Genomic DNA, 19356 nt, shown 5'->3' with positions numbered 1-19356 from the left:
TTCGATTTGTGATGCTGCAAGGAAGTGAGCTTCACTCGAGCAGGCTTGTTCCCCCAGATGAACTTCATCATTGTCGAGTGAACTTTATTAAAAAATTATAATGGGATGGATAAAGGGATGGTCCTAAAGAAATATAGAATTTTTGGTAGTATCGTCATTTTAACAGATGCGACCCTCCCCAGCCATGAAAGTTCCATTCCGCCCCATCTCTCCATCTCCTTTTGTAGGTCCGACCATGCTTTCCTCAAGTTGTGATTATGCATATTTACCAAATTTTTGCATAAATCAATGCCAAGATACTCCATATAGTCAGCTCTCCAATCAAATAAATATAATTTCTTAAGGGCATTGGTTTCCGAATTTTTTAAATGAAATGGAAGGGCCTGAGACTTAGACTCGTTTAATTTGTAGTACGATATCTCGCCAAATTGAGTTAAAATGTCTTTGAGGTGGCTCAAAGATTCTTTTGGGTTTTTGACAGCTAGAATTATATCGTCTGCAAACAAGCCAATTTTGTGTGCGGATTCTTTAACAACAATTCCTGCAATTTGTGGGGTTGTTCTAATTAGCTCAGCCAGGGGTTCTATTGCTAGAACAAATAAAATTGGAGATAAAGGGCACCCTTGTCTCGTCCCATTGGTTAGAGAAAACGTTTTGGATGTGAAACCGGAAGCTGAGACATGGGCGGAAGGTGCACAATATAGCGCCTTAATTGCTGTGATAAAGGATGATGGTATGTTGAATCTTTCTAACGTTCTCCATAAATATCCCCAATGTATCCTGTCAAACGCCTTCTCTGCGTCTAGAGATAGAAGCAATGAAGGCATTTGGTCATATTTATGTGCTGAATCAAGTTTATGAATCTTCTAGTCCCGTCGGGTGCCTGTCTATCCTTTACAAAACCCACTTGATCCTTGTTTATTAGCAATGGGATTAATTTGGTTAATCTATTTGCGAGAACTTTAGAATAAATCTTTGAGTCATTATTGATTAGAGAAATGGGTCTAAAATTGTGGCATCTATCAGGAGTTTTTCCCGGTTTTGGCAAGGTGACTATTCGTGCGCACAAGGACTCCTCTGGCATCGTTCCCCCGGACTTATAGGAGTTGAATAATTTGTTCATGAGGGGAATTACAATTTCTTGAAAAGTTTTATAATATAAAATAGTGAATCCATCGGGACCAGGGGCTTTTCCGGATGGCATAAGTTTGATCGCCTCAGCTATCTCTTTTGCTGATATTTCACATCCTAAGCTTTCTAAGTGTCCTGGAGACAGCCGAGGCAATGTCACTCTGTCTAAAAATTTATCAATGGTCGTTGCAGAAGGCTGGGTAAGGTTCGAATCACATTCTAAATTATAAAGTTTACTATAGTACTCTGCAAACATGTCACTGATTTTAGTAGGATGAAACACTTTTCGCCCCTGATCATCAAGTATATACGCTATTTTTGATTGTGCATTTACATGCCGGAGTTTAGATGCCAAAAGAGTAGAGGCCCTGTTGCCTTTTAAGTAAAATGTTTTACTGAGACGTCTCACCATAAGTAATCTCACCGATCTAAATTAATTTTGTTAATTTTAGTCTTAATTTCTCCTATCATTGCTGATAGGGAAGACGAGGGGCCAAATTTATTAGCCTGGTTCAAATTGTACAGTTCTTTTTCCAATGTTCTTAAATTATTGCTATTAATTTTCTTCAGGTGAGATGCTCTAGAAATAAAATGACCTCTTAACACAGCCTCATGAGCATTCCAAGACACCTCAACAGGAACCTCGGGTGAGGCATTTTCCAAAAAATAATCGCTCAAGGCTTTCTCCGTCAATGATCTGTTCACAACATCGTTTAATAAATAATCGCCTAATTTCCAGGTTCTATTCGGGGCTGAAGAAACAATTTCGTCAATATGCATTATGATTGGAGCATGGTCAGACCAGTTAATGTCTAAGATATCAGATTTCAAGATGTGCGGGATTAAAGCGCTCTGGACCATAAACCTATCCAGCCTGGAATACATATTTTTAGATACAGAATAATACGTAAAATCTCTTTCATTCTCATGCATCAGTCTCCAGGAATCATATAAACCACATTCAATCATGTATCTGGAACATTTGTTTGCTAATCTGTCGCTGTCCCCTCTATGTTGTTGATCACTGTCTTCCCTAGCGTTATCCAATTCACCGTCCATAACAAAATTCGTATCACCACACATTACTAAGCTGCCTCTCACATTCTCATTCACTAAGTCCATCAATTTCCTAAAGAACTGCAACTGACCGGTGTTGGGAAAATACATGTTCACTATAGTATATTCAATAGTGTTAAGTGAACCTATCCATATTAAATACCTCCCGTCATCATCCGTCATTACTTTATTCGTCGAACATGCTACATTCCTGTGGAAGAAAATCGATGTACCTCTAGACTTGGATTTATAAGTGCTATGGATATTGGACTGGGAAAAGCTTTGACATAATCTTATGTTTTTTATCATTTTTAAAATGCGTTTCCTGTACACAGATGACATCTGATTTGTTGGATTTTGCTTCTTTAAATAGTAAGCGTCTTTTGTGGGCGGTGTTCAGGCCTCTCACATTAAATGACATTTTAAAACCATAATTTATGGAACAGCAATGCTTGATAAAGAGTAAAAGAACATTCAACTTTGTGAGAGTCCGAACAACCGCCTTCCAATAAAGAAACATCCAACAATACTGTCACAACAAACTCTAGTTGTGTACATGTGTGTACAGGAATAAATAAACAGATTTGTGCAAGTCGCTGATGCCACATAATATGCATTTTTGTATGAGGCATTTCTGTGATTCGTGATCTGGAAACATTTCTACCAATTTTTAAAGGATGGATGGTCAAAGAAAATAGAAAAATAAAAATATCAACGGGGTACAAAAAACTTGGATATATACCCCTATCAGGGGAAATAAACAAACAGTGAAAAAGGGCCATGAGGGAGAGCAAAAAAAGTTTCTCCATCTCAGGGTATTAGGCCCAGGTTGGGGGGAGAGAAGGCTGCTGGGTACAAGGGGAGCAATATAAATAAAAAAAAACACACCAAAAAAAAAAAAAATTAAATAAAAAATAATAAAAAAAAAAAAAACCACAAAATAATATTGATTGTGAAAATTTGGAAATATTTAAGTGGTCAAATCGATTTCTGAAATAAACTGTTAAGTTGCATATCAAATAATCATTGGTGTGCAAACTCTAAGGACAGTCATAACGAGGAGAAACAAGTCAAGATTCAAAGTAATCCCGTTAAATCTCCAGACTGGAGCAGGACTCAATAGTCTGTTACAGAGATAAAGTGTTCTCGGAACCAAGCCATAAAAATCAAGAGAGAAAAAAAAAAAACACAAAAATAAACGTATATAAAAAAAAGTAAATAAAATTCCTTAGTGAAGATAGGAAGAACATCTAAACTTGAAGTGTCGAACGATTTACGACCGTGGAAAATGAAGACTGTAGCTCTATAAACTGGAAACTCAGGAAGTGTCAGATTTGCTTCTCTTACTGGCCTGCAGAGGAGTAGAAGGCGAGAGTCTATGAGGCGATACCTGGCTTCTATTCATGGATTGGATGAGTTCCATTCCTTCCTCAGGCGACGTGATTATGAAATTCCTGCCATCCATGCGGAAAAGGACTTTAACCGGGAATCCCCATCTATATCTTATCCCTCTTCGTCTTAGATCCGCGGTAAAACGTTGAAATTCTCTGCGTCGCCTCATTGTTTGGGCAGAGAAGTCTTGGAAGACCTTCATACCGCTGTAGTCCCCCGTGAGACCTGACGTGCGTACTGCACCCAGAAATTCCTCTTTAATGTGGTAATAGTGAAATCTCACTATCACATCTTTGGGTGCAGCCGCAGGCGCATTACCGGGTTTAGGCAATCTATGGATGCGGTCCAGTAGCAGATCTGTATATTTAGCAGTTGGTAGAGCTGACTTCACCATTGCCTGGAAATAACAACTTTGTAATTCCAGAGTCTATATTTTCAGGGATCCCCCTGATCCTTAGGTTATTACGCCTACTTCTGTCCTCGGCGTCCGCTAACTTTTCCGCTTGTTGGTGTACTTGCTTCTGAAGCTCTTTTACAGTTTCAACCAAATCCAGGTGAGATTGCTCTTGAGAGTGCAATCTATTCTATTATTTCCGTCCGCTGATTAATGCCCTCCATGGCTCCATATAAAGTGTCAAAGTCTTTCTTAAAGTCGTTTTTCAGATCGACTCTCAAATCTTTAATTAGTTGTATTATCATGCCAGCTGATGGTGGCAGATCATCTGCCAATTCAGGTGGCATATTCGGATTGTAAGTCGCTGCTATAAATGTGGTGGTAGTCATATTGGAGGTGGCAGTGGCCATCTTGGGAGTGGAATATGCAATGTCTGGTCTGGCAGCCATCTTTGTTGTGGCATCTTGACCTTTTCTCTGTGGTAGTGCAGAAAAAGTACTTGTTTGGAGCATTTCAGCTCCTATTTCCATATTTTGTACATTTGGGCTTTCCATAGCCCTTACTGTCCCTTTAAGAATTTTGGGTCGGATAGCAGAGCCCCCCCCACCGGGACCGACAACCTGGAGGCCGAGGATCCCGATGGGGAGCGAGACCTCACACTACCCTCCCCTTTACTTGCAGCCCGGTCACTTTTGTAAGTGAGTGACCGGGCTGCTCTATGCTGAGACCGCGAGCGGCTTGCTGGGTGGTCCTTGCCGCTCGCGGGAGACACAGCTCTGTGCTCCGAGCATGCTGAGTGCTCGGAGCACTCTGAGCCGCACACAGAGGTGTCGGCTAGTGCGGCCGCGGTCCCGCCGCTCTCTGGATGCTGCGAGCGGGACGCGACCGCACAGGCATAAGATTTGGCAAGGGAGACAGGGAGGGAGGTGGGGAGGGATTTCTCCGGCGCCACCAACGAGATTTTAAGCGGCGAAACCAGCCGCGAGACGGATTTTGAAGCAGGGGAGTGAGCCTGGGCACCCTTACTCACCCCAGCAGCTCCTGCTCCCGATTTCTTTATTGCAGGTACGGATTTTTCAGGTTTCTTCTGCTTCTCCATGTTAGGATTCTTATTAGCTGTTAATATTCATAGATAGAATTACTTCATTAAAGTTGAAATTGGCACTTTTTGAGTTAAATTGCCCCCCTTGTCCAGGAGCCTCTCTAAAACGTGGCCATCTAAGATGGTGGCCAAGACACGCCCCCCCAATTAGAAATTCTATCCCTGTATGTTATGTTTTTGCAAGTATTTATCCAATTGCAGTTTAAACATCTGTATAGACTCAGGACAAAATCACCTCTTCAGGCAAAGAATTCCATATCCTTATTGCTCTTACAGTAAAAAACTTTTCTTTGCCTTAGATGAAATCTCCTTTCTTCAAGCCTAAATGTGTGACCTCGTGTCCTATGTATAGCCCTGTTTATGAATAGATTTCCAGATAATGGTTTGTACTGGCCCCGAATATATTTGTTTAATGTTATCATATCCCCTCTCAGGCGCCGTTTTTCCAAACTAAAGAGATTTACATTTTTTAACCTTTCTTCATAACTAAAATGCTCCATTCCTTTTATCAATTTTGTAGCTCGTCTCTGCACTTTCTAGTGCCATGATATCTTTCTTTAGAACAGGTGCCCAAAATTGCACAGCATATTCAAGGTGTGGTCTTACCAGCGATTTATAAAGAGGCAAAATTATATTTTCATCTCGAGAATTTATGCCCCTATTTATACATCACAAAACCTTACTGGCCTTAGCAACGGCAGATTGACATTGCATATTGTTACCTAATTTGTTGTCTATAACAATTCCCAAATCCTTCTCGTGTGTGGTTATCCCTAGTTCACTACCATTTAGGGTGTAAATTGCTTGTGTATTCTTTACGCCGAAGTGCATAACTTTGCATTTTTCTACGTTAAATTTCATCTGCCATTTTAGTGCCCAGTCCCCCAATCTATCCAAATCCCTCTGCAGCAAGGCAATATCCTGCTCACATTTTATTACTTTACAAAGTTTTGTATCATCTGCAAACACTGATACATGGCTTTCAATGCCCATTTCAAGATCATTTATAAATATGTTAAATAGAAGCGGTCCCAAAACAGAACCCTGAGGGACACCACTTACCACTTTTGTCCAGGTTGTCCAGGTTGAAAATTTGCCATTTATGACAACTCGTTGTATCCTTAAGCCAATGTTCTACCCAAGAACAAGAATATTCATCTAGACCAATTTCTTTTAGTTTGAAGACTAACCTATTGTGAGGAACCGTATCAAATGCCTTGGCAAAATCCAAGTAGATCACATCCACTGCAACACCCTGATCTATATTTCTACTTACTTCTTCGCAGAATGCAATTAGGTTAGTTTGACTTGACCTATGTTTCATAAAACCATGCTGATTATTGCCAATAACACAGTTCTTCCCAATGAATTCCTGAATATTATCCCTTAATAGCCGTTGAAATTATTTCCCAGTCACAGAAGTTAAGCTCACAGGTCCATAATTTCCAGGCAAGGATTTTGAACCCTTTTTAAATATAGGAACAACATCTGCCTTCCTCCAATCCTCCGGTACAATACCTGAAACATAAGAATCTTGAAAAATTAAATACAGAGGTTCACTTATTTCCCCACTTAGCTCCTTAAGTACTCGTACCATCTGGACTCAGGCAGGTCCAATCCATATTCTGTGCAGCTGTTTTGGTACCCATCAATCCCATCAACTTGGTTGTGTCTCTCTGTGTATGCTATTCCTGCTAACATCTTGCATCCGGCTACTAGGTGCTGGACTGTCTCAGAGGTCTCTTTGCACAGTCTGCACCTTGGGTCTTGCCTGGTGTGGTAGACTCCAGCTTGTATTGATCTCGTGCCTTTTCCTGTGCTACTAGGATTAGTTCCTCAGTGCTGTCTTTCAGTCCTGCCTTTTTCAACCACTGGTATGATTTTGTCATGTGAGCCACATCCACTATCTGCCGATGGTACACCCCATGAAGAGGTTTGTCTTGCCAAGGAACCTCCTCTATCTGTTGAAGTCTCAGGCATTCCCTTAGCAGTTCATCTTTGGGATCCATCTTCATGTACTTGTAGATGCACTGTGTTTCATTTCAGGACTGTGGCCTTGACACTCATCAGGCCCCGACCTCCTTCCTTCCGGCAGGTGTACAGTCTCTGGGTGCTGGATTTCGGGTGGAATCCTCCATTCATAGGGAGTAGTTTTCTGGTCTTAACATCCATGGTGACCAGTTCTTATCTTGGCCAGGTTATTATTCCAGCTGGGTGCCTGATGACCGGTGACAGACATAGCAGAGATGGACACTGTAATGGCGAAACTGTCCTCCTGCGCCCAAGCCTGCACAGCGGCCTGCGCCCAAGCCTGCACAGCGGCCTGCGCCCAAGCCTGCACAGCGGCCTGCGCCCAAGCCTGCACAGCGACCTGCACCCAAGCCTGCACAGCGACCTGCACCCAAGCCTGCACAGCGACCTGCACCCAAGCCTGCACAGCGACCTGCACCCAAGCCTGCACAGCGGCCTGCACCCAAGCCTGCACAGCGGCCTGCACCCAAGCCTGCACAGCGGCCTGCACCCAAGCATACACAGCGGCCTGCATCCAAGCATACACAGCGGCCTGCATCCAAGCATACACAGCGGCCTGCATCCAAGCATACACAGCGGCCTGCATCCAAGCATACACAGCGGCCTGCACCCAAGCCTGCACAGCGGCCTGCACCCAAGCCTGCACAGCGGCCTGCACCCAAGCCTGCACAGCGGCCTGCACCCAAGCCTGCACAGCGGCCTGCACCCAAGCCTGCACAGCGACCTGCTCCCAAGCCTGCACAGCGACCTGCGTCCAAGCCTGCACTCAAGCCTACACTCAAGCCAGCACCCAAACATACGCAGCGGCCAGCACTCAAGCCGACACCTAGGCCTGCACAAGGGACTGTACTCAAGCTTGCTCATTTTACTCACCCTAGTCCACACAAATTGAAGGACACCCTAAATCACCCTGGAGCGGCGGCCGCTCAGAGACATTGCACGCATGCTACACAAGTGCCCATCCAGGGAATCGGCTAGCTTCAGGACACTGGAAGATTGCTATAGGCCGAGACCAGTCAACGGACAGGGACTCTGAATCAAGACGGCCAACTCAGGGGTATCAAAGCTGTAATAGTGTATTTATTCTAAAGCTGGACTTAACTAATCCCAACCAAACTTAACTAATCTCATTTCACAATTCACCCTAGCCTGTTTTTTTTCTCAGCTAGAATGTTAATTTGCAAGGAACACAATGCTTACTCAGCCTGGTAACATACCGTTATTATTTTTTATGATATAACTATTTGTTGTTTAATGCATAGCTAGCAGAGTATCACCGGGACAACTCGTCATACCTTTTACATATAGGTGGCCTGTTTAGCGACACTTAAACCCAGGTGGAAGCAGGCTTAAGGCGCTCACTAGATAACCGCAGGCAGCCTGCTATGCCCACCTACAAGCCATGATTTAGACTATCACAACCGTCCTCAACACTATTGTTTTCTACATACTTGATGTTATTGAGAGGATACATTATAAAACTTAACACGTGACAACATAATTAGACGGATAATCAGAAATACTAGCTGGAAATGTTTTTCAATGTGTATAACGGTTAGAAAGATTCTGGTTTACAATGATGTTAATACTTCATAAGTTATATATATATAGCTAACACTACTCTTATTCTATGCGCTGTCAGTACACGTCACTTAAACTGTCTGACAACTACGTTTATACTCATTTATAGTTCACCTTTTCTTTAAAAAAAAATGTGCACAGCTATCTCTATACCATGTTATGTACTGTTATCCAATGGTTTCCTGTAACTGTTGTGGTTCAGAAAGCTAAAATGTTATTTCATGCACTAACAAAAATAAAGAATAAAAAAATAAAAAAAAATGTATAGGTGGAAACATGGAACTTCAACACTCCTTTTTTTGCACAATAAATTGAGCATTTTTTTCAATCATACTTCATCATTGCTATGTATGTATGTATACATACATACATACATACAATACACAAGATCCAGCACACTCACCTATCCACTAAACAGCAACTTCAATGCTAAAAGATTTAGTTTTTTTAAAAAACACCTAATCTAGGCAAAAATAATGGGGGTTTAGTTACATTATATGATCATACATTGCATAAGCCTGCCACAACGTCAATGTACCCCAGGTACATTGACATTGTGGCAGGCTTATGCAATGTATGATCAGATAATGTAACTAAACCCCCATTATTTTTGCCTAGATTAGGTGTTTTTAAAAAAACTAAAAATCTTTAAACATTGAAGTTGCTGTTTAGTGGATAGGTGAGTGCGCTGGATCTTGTGTATTGTAGAATTTGGCCCCCAGCAGCACCCCCATTTATGCATGTTCAGGTGATCCCCCCTTGTTTCACACACACAAAATATACATATTAAAAAATATATACACACACACACATATACATACATACACATTTATTTTGTTTTCATTAATTTATATATAACGTCATTCTAGTGGATTGTGTATATGTATATAAAAGTACTATAAATATATATGATCTACGTACTTTATAAGCTTTTATTAACTTTTACAAACTTTTTTTGCAAGCATGAGGGGGACAGCCGGAGAGCTCAGGCAGGTACCCTGCAGGCACTGCACAAGACGGCTATTCTGGCCATGTGATCGCGAGGACCCCGCAATCACATGGCCAGGGTCAACCGCAGGGGGACTGCCCGGGATTCCGGGCATATACACACATCGCGGTCGCCATGGGATCGCCAGCGATCAGGTGAGTGCATAATTTGCCGCGGACATACCAGGTACGTCCGAGGTCGGGAAGCGGTTAAAAAGACCCTAGTCTGAACCATCATTGAGATGTTTCTTCACTCTAATTGGAGTCCACCTGTGGCCAAGTCAATTTATTACACATTATGTGGGTTGGCACACACCTGTATAAGGTTTTACATCTGTAAATGCATATCCAAACAAAACAAAACAAAACAGTACACAAGGTTAACCCCTTAAGGACACAGCTTCAGAAGCTTGACTTACGCTTAATGACACAAGCTATTTTTGCATTTTCTTGCTGTTTGCGTTCAACTGCAATTTGCATCTCTCTCATTTATTGCACCGACACATATTATATACTGTTTTTTAAAGGACAGAAAGGGCTTTAATTTGATATAACACACACACATATATATATATATATATATATATATATATATATATAAATGCTTACTTATTATAAAAAAAATACAGAAAAATGCAAAAAAAATGAAAAATATTGTTTTTTTTACAGTTTTTGCAATCATAATGTGTGCCTAATTAGTGCAGGTTAAGGAAAGTAATTAAAAATAAATTCATTTATTTGTTCTGATTTACAGAATATATAATGTGTCTGGGATTTTCAGGTTTTTTTGGTAGTTACAGGTCACAAAGCACAAGGAGTAAAATAAAATTTTAATGTGGAGCGATTTTAGAATTTGGTATGTTTGTCTTGTAAGCCTAATGGCCATAAAAGAAAACAAAATTGCCACACAAAAGTATATATTTATATAAAGTAGACATCACAGGCTATTTACCTAAGGTTGTTTTGACACTTTCTACTAGGGATCGACCGATTATCGGTTTTACCGATATAATCGGCCGATATTCGGTATTTTCGGCAATATCGGTATCGGCCAATAGGGATACCGATATTGCCGATAATACCTCCCAGGACCGCCAGGCTCATTACAAGCCCGGCGGTCCTGGTGGGGGCGGGCAGCAAGCGTTTACTCACCTCCCAGCAGCTCCTCCAGCTCCCCAGTGTAAATCTCGCGAGACCCGCGGCCAGCTCTCACGGCCGCGGGTCTCGCGAGATTTACACATGGGAGCTGGAGGAGCTGCTGGGAGGTGAGTAAACGCTTGCTGCCCCTCCTCCCACGGCTAAGCCAATGCCACTGGACCACCAGGGATTAACATATCCCCCCTCCCTGGCAAGGCAACAAGCAGGGAGGGGGACAACAAAAAACTAATAATAATAATTAAATATATATATAAAAAAAAATTAATATAAAAATAAAAAAAATAATTTAATAAAAAATGCCCCCTCACACATACACTCTTATTATACACATGCACTACACAAACACACTGTGTATATAATTCAGTGTGTTTGTATAGTGTGTGTAGAATAATGTAGTGTGTTTGTATAGTGTGTGTTTATAATAATGCAGTGTGTGTTTGTATAGTGTGTGTGTATAATGCACACTACACAAACACACTGCATTATAAACACACACACACTGCATTAGATACACACACACACACTATACAAACACACTGCATTATATACAAACACACACACACTATACAAACACACACTGCATTATAGACACACATTATACAAACATACTGCATTATACACACACTATACAAACACTGCATTATATAAACACTGCATTATATACACAGTGTGTTTGTGTAGTGTGTTTATATAATTCAGTGTCTTTGTGTAGTGTGTTTATATAATTCAGTGTGTGTTTGTGTAGTGTGTTTATATATAATGCACACTACACACACACTCTGCATTATATACATACACTATACAAACACACACACTCTGCATTATATAAACACACTACATTCACTATACACACACTACACAAATACACACACTCTGCATTCCTTATATACACACACACTACACAAACACGCACACTTTGCATTTAGTATATACAGCATTCACTTTACACACACACTGCATTCACTTTACGCACACTACCTACACACTACACAAACACTCTGCTTTCATTATATACACACTAGACAAATACACAATACACACTGCATCCACTACACACACACACTAGACAAACACACACTGCATCCACTACACAAACACACACTGCATCCACTACACACACACACACTGCATCCACTACACACACACTGCATCCACTACACACACACACACACTGCATCCACTACACACACACTACACAAACATACACAGCTCCCCTGTCTAAGCACACTGCATCCACTACACGTGGCATGTATATTTTGTGCATTTACCTTTAGAAATAGTTTTTATTTTCCAAAATGGTAAATGTACAGAATATCGGCAAATTATATCGGCTATCGGCCTAAAAGTTCACAGAATATCGGTATCGGTATCAGCTCTAAAAAAATCAATATCGGTCGATCCCTACTTTCTACGTAGCCATTTTACCGCCAACCTCTGCTAAATATTGGAGTAAAATTGTGTTTTTTGGGGGTTTTCGCACACAAACGTATAACAAAGAACTTCTCATGTGTATTTTGTAAAGTTGGTGTGTGCTATTCCTGTACAAAGTGTTATTATGTGTTCAGTTACTTCTGCTGAGTACAACGGTACCCCCATTGTATGTCTTTGGCACTATTTTGTGAAGCTACAGTGCCATATAGGAGACCTGTCCTTTTCAGTATTCACGGTAGAATTTTGAGAGAGGGATTTAATGAGCCTATGCTTCCATTTGGGGTATTATAACAGTTTGACTGTTCAAAACCCCCCACAAAGGCCTACCATTTGTAAAAGTAGACACTCCAGGGTATCTCATAAGGTGCATATTGTGCCTTAACATGCCCCCATTTTTTTACCATTACATGCCAAAGTATGTGGTAAAAAATTATTTTGTGCATTTTTTACATACGGATTGCATTTTTGCTGGGCATTTTGTATATTTCACATGTGCCACTAAGTTCAAACCCCCCAAATTATGCTCAGCTAAGTCTTCTGAGTAAAAGGACACCCCCATTGTATGTCTATGGCACTATTTCGTGTAGCTACAGTGCCATACAGGAGACCTGTCCTTTTCAGTATTCACAGTAGAATTTTGAGAGACGGATTTAATGAGCCTATGCTTCCATTTGGGGTATTATAACAGTTTGACGGTTCAAAAAAACCCACAAAGGCCTACCATTTGTAAAAGTAGACACTCCAGGGTATATCATAAGGTGCATATTGTGCCTTAGCATGCCCCCATTTTTTCACCAATATATGCCAAAGTATGTGGTAAAAAAAAAATTTGTGAATTTTTTGACATACGGATTGCATTTTTGCTGGGCATTTTGTATATTTCATATGTGCCACTAAGTTCAAAACATCCAAATTATGCTCAGCTAAGTCTTCTGAGTAAAAAGACATCCCCAATGAATGTCTTTGGCGCTATTTTGTGAAGCTACAGTGGCCTATTGGAGACCAAGCCATATCAGTTTTTACCGAACTTTGAATTTTGACGCTGGGCCTATGTGCAATTTCCAAGCATCTTCGCAGGTTTTAAATTCAAACTACCCCACAAAGGCCTACCATTTCTTAAAGTAGACACCCCAGGGAATTTCAAAAGGCATATTTTGAACCTTAGCATGGGATCATTTTTCCGCTAGCTTGTACCAGGTGTAGTGGTCATAAGCGTTTTTTCTGCCTTTTTGACACACAAAGTGAGTTTGCACAGTATATTTTGCAAACCTTATGTGTACCACCACTCTATAATACTTTATATGTTGCTCAGCTATGTCGGCTGAGTACAAAAATACCCCCGTATGTACCTTTGCCAGGTATATGTGGACATCGGAGGGGCACATTTGGGACACAGCCATTCCATTTTTTTCAAACTTAAAATTTTTACGCTGTGCCCATGTCCCATTTTAGAGTATTTTACCAGGCTATATAATCCAAATACCCCAATAAAGCCATACCATTTCTTAAAGAAGACATCCCAGGGTATTTCAAAACCTTAGCGTGGGATCATTTTTCCGCTAGCTTGTACCAGGTGTAGTAGTAATGAGCGTTATTAAATTAATTTTTTAACTTTTTAAAACTTTTTTTACTTTTTAAAACTATTTTTTAAACTTTTGTTTTGCTTATTGCATTTTTTTAAAGTTTCCTAAACTTTCGTAAAACTTTTTTTTACAGATTTAACATTTTTCTAAGCTTTTTCTTTTACCGTTAACCCCTAACTAGCAGTAAGCAGCACTAACAGTAAATTCCCCATTTTCCCATAACTCCCACCCACCCCAGCTAGCAAAATATTTAATTATACAATATTTAAATTAGTTAATTAAATAAATTTAACCCCTGAGGGTTAACAAATAAATAAAAGTTAATCGTCAGGGGTTAAAAAAAAATTAGATCACAGTATAATACTGTGATCTGTATTTTGATCACTGTAGGCAGTGATAGACTGGCAGGGAAGGGGTAATTTTTATTTGGACTGGGTAAAGGGTTTATTTTTTTTTATTTTTTACTTAAACGTTATTAAAGCTTTTTTTTTTTTTTTACTTAATTTTTTAACTTTTTAAAGCTTATTTTAAAACTTTTTTTAACGTTAACCCCTAGTTAGCCTAACACTAATTCCCCCAATTCCCCGCTAACTTCCACCCTCCCCAGCTAGCTAAATGTATAATTTTTAAATATTTAAATTAATTAATAAAATAAATGTAACCCCTGAGGGTTAAAAAAAAAAAAAGAATTAACCCTCAGGGGTTAAAAAAAAAAAATCAGATCATATTAAAATGTAATCCCTGCCAATTGATCACTGTAGCCAGTGATCAATTGGCAGGGAAGGGGTTAATTTTTTATTAATATGGGTAAAGGGGGGTGGGATTTTAATTGTACTTTATTTTTTTAACACCAGGGGGCAGGATCACTGAAGATCCGTCTCCCTGCACTTCACACTGAACCCGGAAGTGCAGGGAGGCGGAGGTGAGTATGCAGAGCACATGTGCCCGCTCAGACATGCTGTCAGAGCGGGCACATGTACAGGGGCAGCCCGATCCGGTGCTCCCGGTCTGCCTCTAATGCCGAGGCAGACCGGAGCACCATTAACCCCACGATCGCGGCGATCTGGGGTTAATTTTACCGCGTGACGGACGAGGTCCGTCATCCGTCGTTAAGGGTATCCCCTGGATGACGGACCTCGTCCGTCACCCGTCCTGAAGGGGTTAAAGGAAATGCCTGCTGTGAAAGGCTACAAAAATTTTGGCTGTATTGAAGGGTCCCTAGAGCTCCATGGAAGACGTTTAGAAAAACCAAGACTCTTCTTAGAGCTGGTCGCCACGCAAAAAAGAGCTATTGCGGGAGAAGGGGCTTGGTAAGAGTGTGTTGAATAACCCAATGCTCACTCTGGACAACAAAGATCATGTGTGAAAATGAGAAAATGCAGAACGACAATCATCAATGCACCCCTCTACCGATATGACTTTTATGGTAGACTGACCAGATGGCAGCCTCCTCTCTCTGCAAAACACCTGAAAGCCAATTAGATTTGCAAAAAAAAAACAAAAGCACTTTAAAGACTGTGAGAAACAAAATGCTTTGGTCTGGTGAAACAAAGATTACACAGCCAGATCCTGTACTTGAACCCAATCAAACATTTCTGGAGACACCTGGAAATTGCGGTCTACCAATGGCCCACATTCAACCAGACAGAGTTTGAGAGGATCTGTAGAGGTCAGTGACAGAAACTACCCAAATCCAGATGTGCAAAGCTTTTCACATCACACCCAAAAATACAAAAAGGCAGTAACTGATGCAAAGTGTGCTTCAACTAAGAATTGAGTTAAAGGAATATGATTGGCATCAAAACAACTTTAGTTTAATGAAGCAGCTTTGCTTCCTGCTGACTGCCCCTTCAGTCTCGCTGCCCCATTCTCTGCCATTTAGGAGTTAAATCACCTTTTCCTCCTGCCCTTGCAGCCCTACCCTCACCTCCCCAGGCTGTAACTGACACTGCTTGAAAAAGATGTTAACTTGCTTTAAAAGTTTTTATCTCATCTTTTATCTCGGTTTAAAAATCAGATCTCTCTTTACAGGAAGGGTTTATGAAGGCTGTGCAAGTCTATTCCATTCATAGAATCATAGGAGTTGTAGTTCAGCAACATCTGGAGGGTCGGAGTTTGGGGAAGCCTGCTTTAAGGGATTGAATATCTATGGCAATGTGACATTAGATTTTCAGTTTAATATATTTGCAAGGATGTCATAAATCTTAATATTGCTTTGTCATTATTAGGTATGGATTGTAGATTAGTTTAAAAAGAAAATTAAAGACTTACTCTAACCCTTTGTACTAAATTGTTTAGTTTACAGTGCCCTATGGGGAATTATTCACGAGCCCTCCCCTGCCCCTCTCCCACCATATACCTGTAAATAAAGAGCAAATTTATTTTAAAACCAGCGCCAGGCAAAGCACTCCCCGTGGAAGTCCCAGCCACCTTTGCGAGATCCAATCAAATAGAGAAGCATTTGATTGGACCATTTTTAGCAGCTCAGCGAGTAAGAGCACATTATGGTCTGGTGAAGGGAGAGAGAGAAAAGGAGGACAGAGGAAGGCATTAAAAAAAAAAGGTAATCTTGAAAGCGCAGTGTGGCCCTGAAGTTTGCTGCCTGCAAGGGAGATGGCCATTACATCTGTCACCAGTGCACACAGATAAAACACAATTATTGCACAGGTTTATTAATAGACAGCTGGAAATAGAGTTCCGGTTTGCCCAAGTCACCTGTGCCAATAGTGTTTCTATCCTGTCTGGATTGGGCGCATTAAAAAAATAAATATATACATACACATATATATATATATATATATATATATATATATATATATATATATATATATATATATATCCCATGGGGGTTACCCCAAGATGCATTATTATAATTTACCAAGTTATCAGCATGCACATAAGTTACAAAGGTTGCAATTGTGAAACCCCAAATATTTTGAATATCCTTTGGAACGCTGCGTAACACAGACGTCTCCAGCAACCTTTGTACATATGCCCATGTTTTATGCCGTGAAACTCCTCTCCAGCTGGTTTTACATGGATAAGTGCAGTAAAGTTTTGGATATACTATCCTGAAGGTCTGTTCTGTGATATGTAACTTCCCAGTATTCTCAGAGAATATTTATCTATTTAGATATGGATTTATATTGTGCATGAACAGACCAAGTTAAACTAGGGATGGTCAAAAGTAAGATCAGGTTGTCAAAGTATTAAAAGTGTCATGGGAATTGTAGTTCTACTTTTTGGTCTTGCTTAGCTCTTACATCAGAGAGGCAACTGTGCTTTGCAGTATCAGTCAAGGAAGAGGTCAGCCACTGGTTATGAAAAACTGCCCTGGAGACATTCTTCCTAACTTTACAACACAAGCATTCCCGTATATTATCTGCAAAGTGACTACAATTCCCATCATCCACAGTTACAAGCTACTTGAGAGTAACTGTAGTGCGGGTTTAGCAGAAGAAACAGAGTTTCTGTATGCCAGACAGTGCACTGTGGTGAAAATATGTGCAATATTTTAAACAATGAACAGCATAGAAATCCTGCAGTGTTGATGAAAATATGGGGGGCGGGGAGGGCAGGGGATTGTAAAAGTATATATATATATATATATATATATATTTTTTTTTTTTATTTTTTTTTTTTGCAACTAAGTAATTGTGTCCAAAAGTACTTATACTCGTCTCACTCACTTGGCACTGAATGGGTTAAACAGCCATTGCCGAACCTTACAAATTCACAAACCTAGCAACTCACTGTTCTATGAAGGCATGCAGTTTATAAAATACATAGGGTTCTGTGAAGCTCTGTTACGTTTCTTACCTGAGCTCAGGTGTTCTCTATCACGACAGCAGCAAAGACCCATGTCAGGGGGTGTCAGAGCCAGGGGGGTGAGCACAGGGCAAGTGCAGACATCCCGGGTGACAGGCGGTGGGCACCCCCATCCCCTTACAGGGAGAGGCTCAGGTCTCTGCTTCTCTAGCACAGAATGAGAGTAAGCCGGTCACTGCACACAGGGAGAGCAGCCACGGCCAATCAATCCCAGAGCAGCTCACAGCCCTTCCCTGGGATCCCCTCTTATCTAAACAGGACTTCAAACCAGTGTGGGGGACTCTGGGGAGGGAGGGAGCTTAAGTCACTCCTTAATAACTTCTAGAACGTTGGCTTTTATGGAATGCATGTCTTTGGCTGGTTGTGCATTCTGGGAGGTGTAGGCAACAGGTTGGAGTGTCAAGAGGTTTGGCAGCATTATCCCATCTTTGACACCATTGATGGGGGTTCCTTGTCAGACTTGCCAATCTAAAAGCGCTGCACTGGTAACCCTTTAACTCCCAACAAAACAGAAACACATTGGAGAAATATTAGGCAGGGTGTCAGTTTCCAATCGAATACCTCTAGAAACAGATTCCCCCCCACCCAAGTACATTAATTAAATCGCTGGTTACTCATTTACTGGGACACCACAGTCTGGGTAGAATCTATTTCTCCATGATCGCTGGTTACTGAATATGGAGGAATAAAGTATGAAACAAGATATAGGGTGCGTAAAAAGTCTGGAAGCATTCAAATACCTGTAAGACCCTTTATGCTTAAAGGATACTATAGTCACCAGCAGGGGAGGGCTGGCAGCCTTAGGCCTGGGGGGCAAAACCAGTCAAGTGGCCCATTGCGCCACCAAATCAGTTCACCATCCATGCCCACCTTTTCCTGGTTTTATAACGGATATTGATGTTATGCTAATCAGTAGCTCTTTGCCATACCCGCTCCTTCACGGCTCTGACTTTCAATGTTGTCAGAGCACAGGCTGAGAATCTCTGAGCCTGTGCTCTGACTCACTAACTGAGCGCCGGAACCACGAGGGAGAGGATATGATCTGACTGCACCTACTGCTGGTGCGCACCAGTGGACCACCAGCGAATCGTTTAAATTAAATATGCTGGTGTACCCAACTTGTGAGCTGTGTTGGCCGCCGGGCGCCTCTGTTGTCATGGCACCCTGCGTGACCGCTCAGCTTGCCCACCCTAACGGCTGGCCCTGCTGACACACACTGATGTTACTACTTAGACATCCCTCAATATTAATACAGAGATGAGAGCAAACACCAATAAACTGTGGAAACAGAGCTGATCCCCCCAAATTTATAAAGTTTGGCTTAGAGGATTTATTCAAGATTAAATCATGCCTCCTCCTCTCTCCCCCATGCGCTGCTCTGTAGGCTGGGAGGAAGTGAAGAGTAATCACAGTCTCCCAGCACAACGCCATCTGTGGCTGCATGGGGAACAGCTGTTTAATGTAATGCTTGCAGGACGGCCAGCTGCCGCAGAACCTCTTTGTTTCCGTCTCTGCAAAGGGCTCTAGGCACTGCTTGTTGTGAGTGTGAGCCACTGTAAATTAGGGGCAGAGGGCACTTGCACTGCGGTCAAGACGGGTCTGGGCAGGAGGAGAGTGCAGTGCAATCAGTGCACTCCCCTCCTGTGGGTCACCAGTAGACTGGTGCACCTGCCCAGGATCAG

The 19356-nt window shown here is 41.3% G+C and overlaps 1 protein-coding gene across 2 annotated transcripts in view; it reads right to left on the bottom strand.

Moving 5' to 3' along the window:
* The window catches only part of ARHGAP22 (Rho GTPase activating protein 22), a 129196-nt gene extending 111267 nt beyond the window's left edge, over nucleotides 1-17929 (bottom strand). For both annotated transcript variants that reach the window (XM_063434679.1, XM_063434680.1), the window contains exon 1: nucleotides 17666-17929. In XM_063434679.1, the coding sequence (XP_063290749.1) occupies nucleotides 17666-17708 (43 nt within the window). In that variant the 5' untranslated portion in view covers nucleotides 17709-17929. The remainder of the gene's footprint in view (nucleotides 1-17665) is intronic.
* Nucleotides 17930-19356: the final 1427 nt, after the last annotated feature.

Source organism: Pelobates fuscus, chromosome 10 (genome assembly GCF_036172605.1).
Source record: "Pelobates fuscus isolate aPelFus1 chromosome 10, aPelFus1.pri, whole genome shotgun sequence".
Classification (NCBI taxonomy): Eukaryota; Metazoa; Chordata; class Amphibia; order Anura; family Pelobatidae; genus Pelobates; species Pelobates fuscus.
This window is presented reverse-complemented; position numbering and strand designations above follow the sequence as displayed.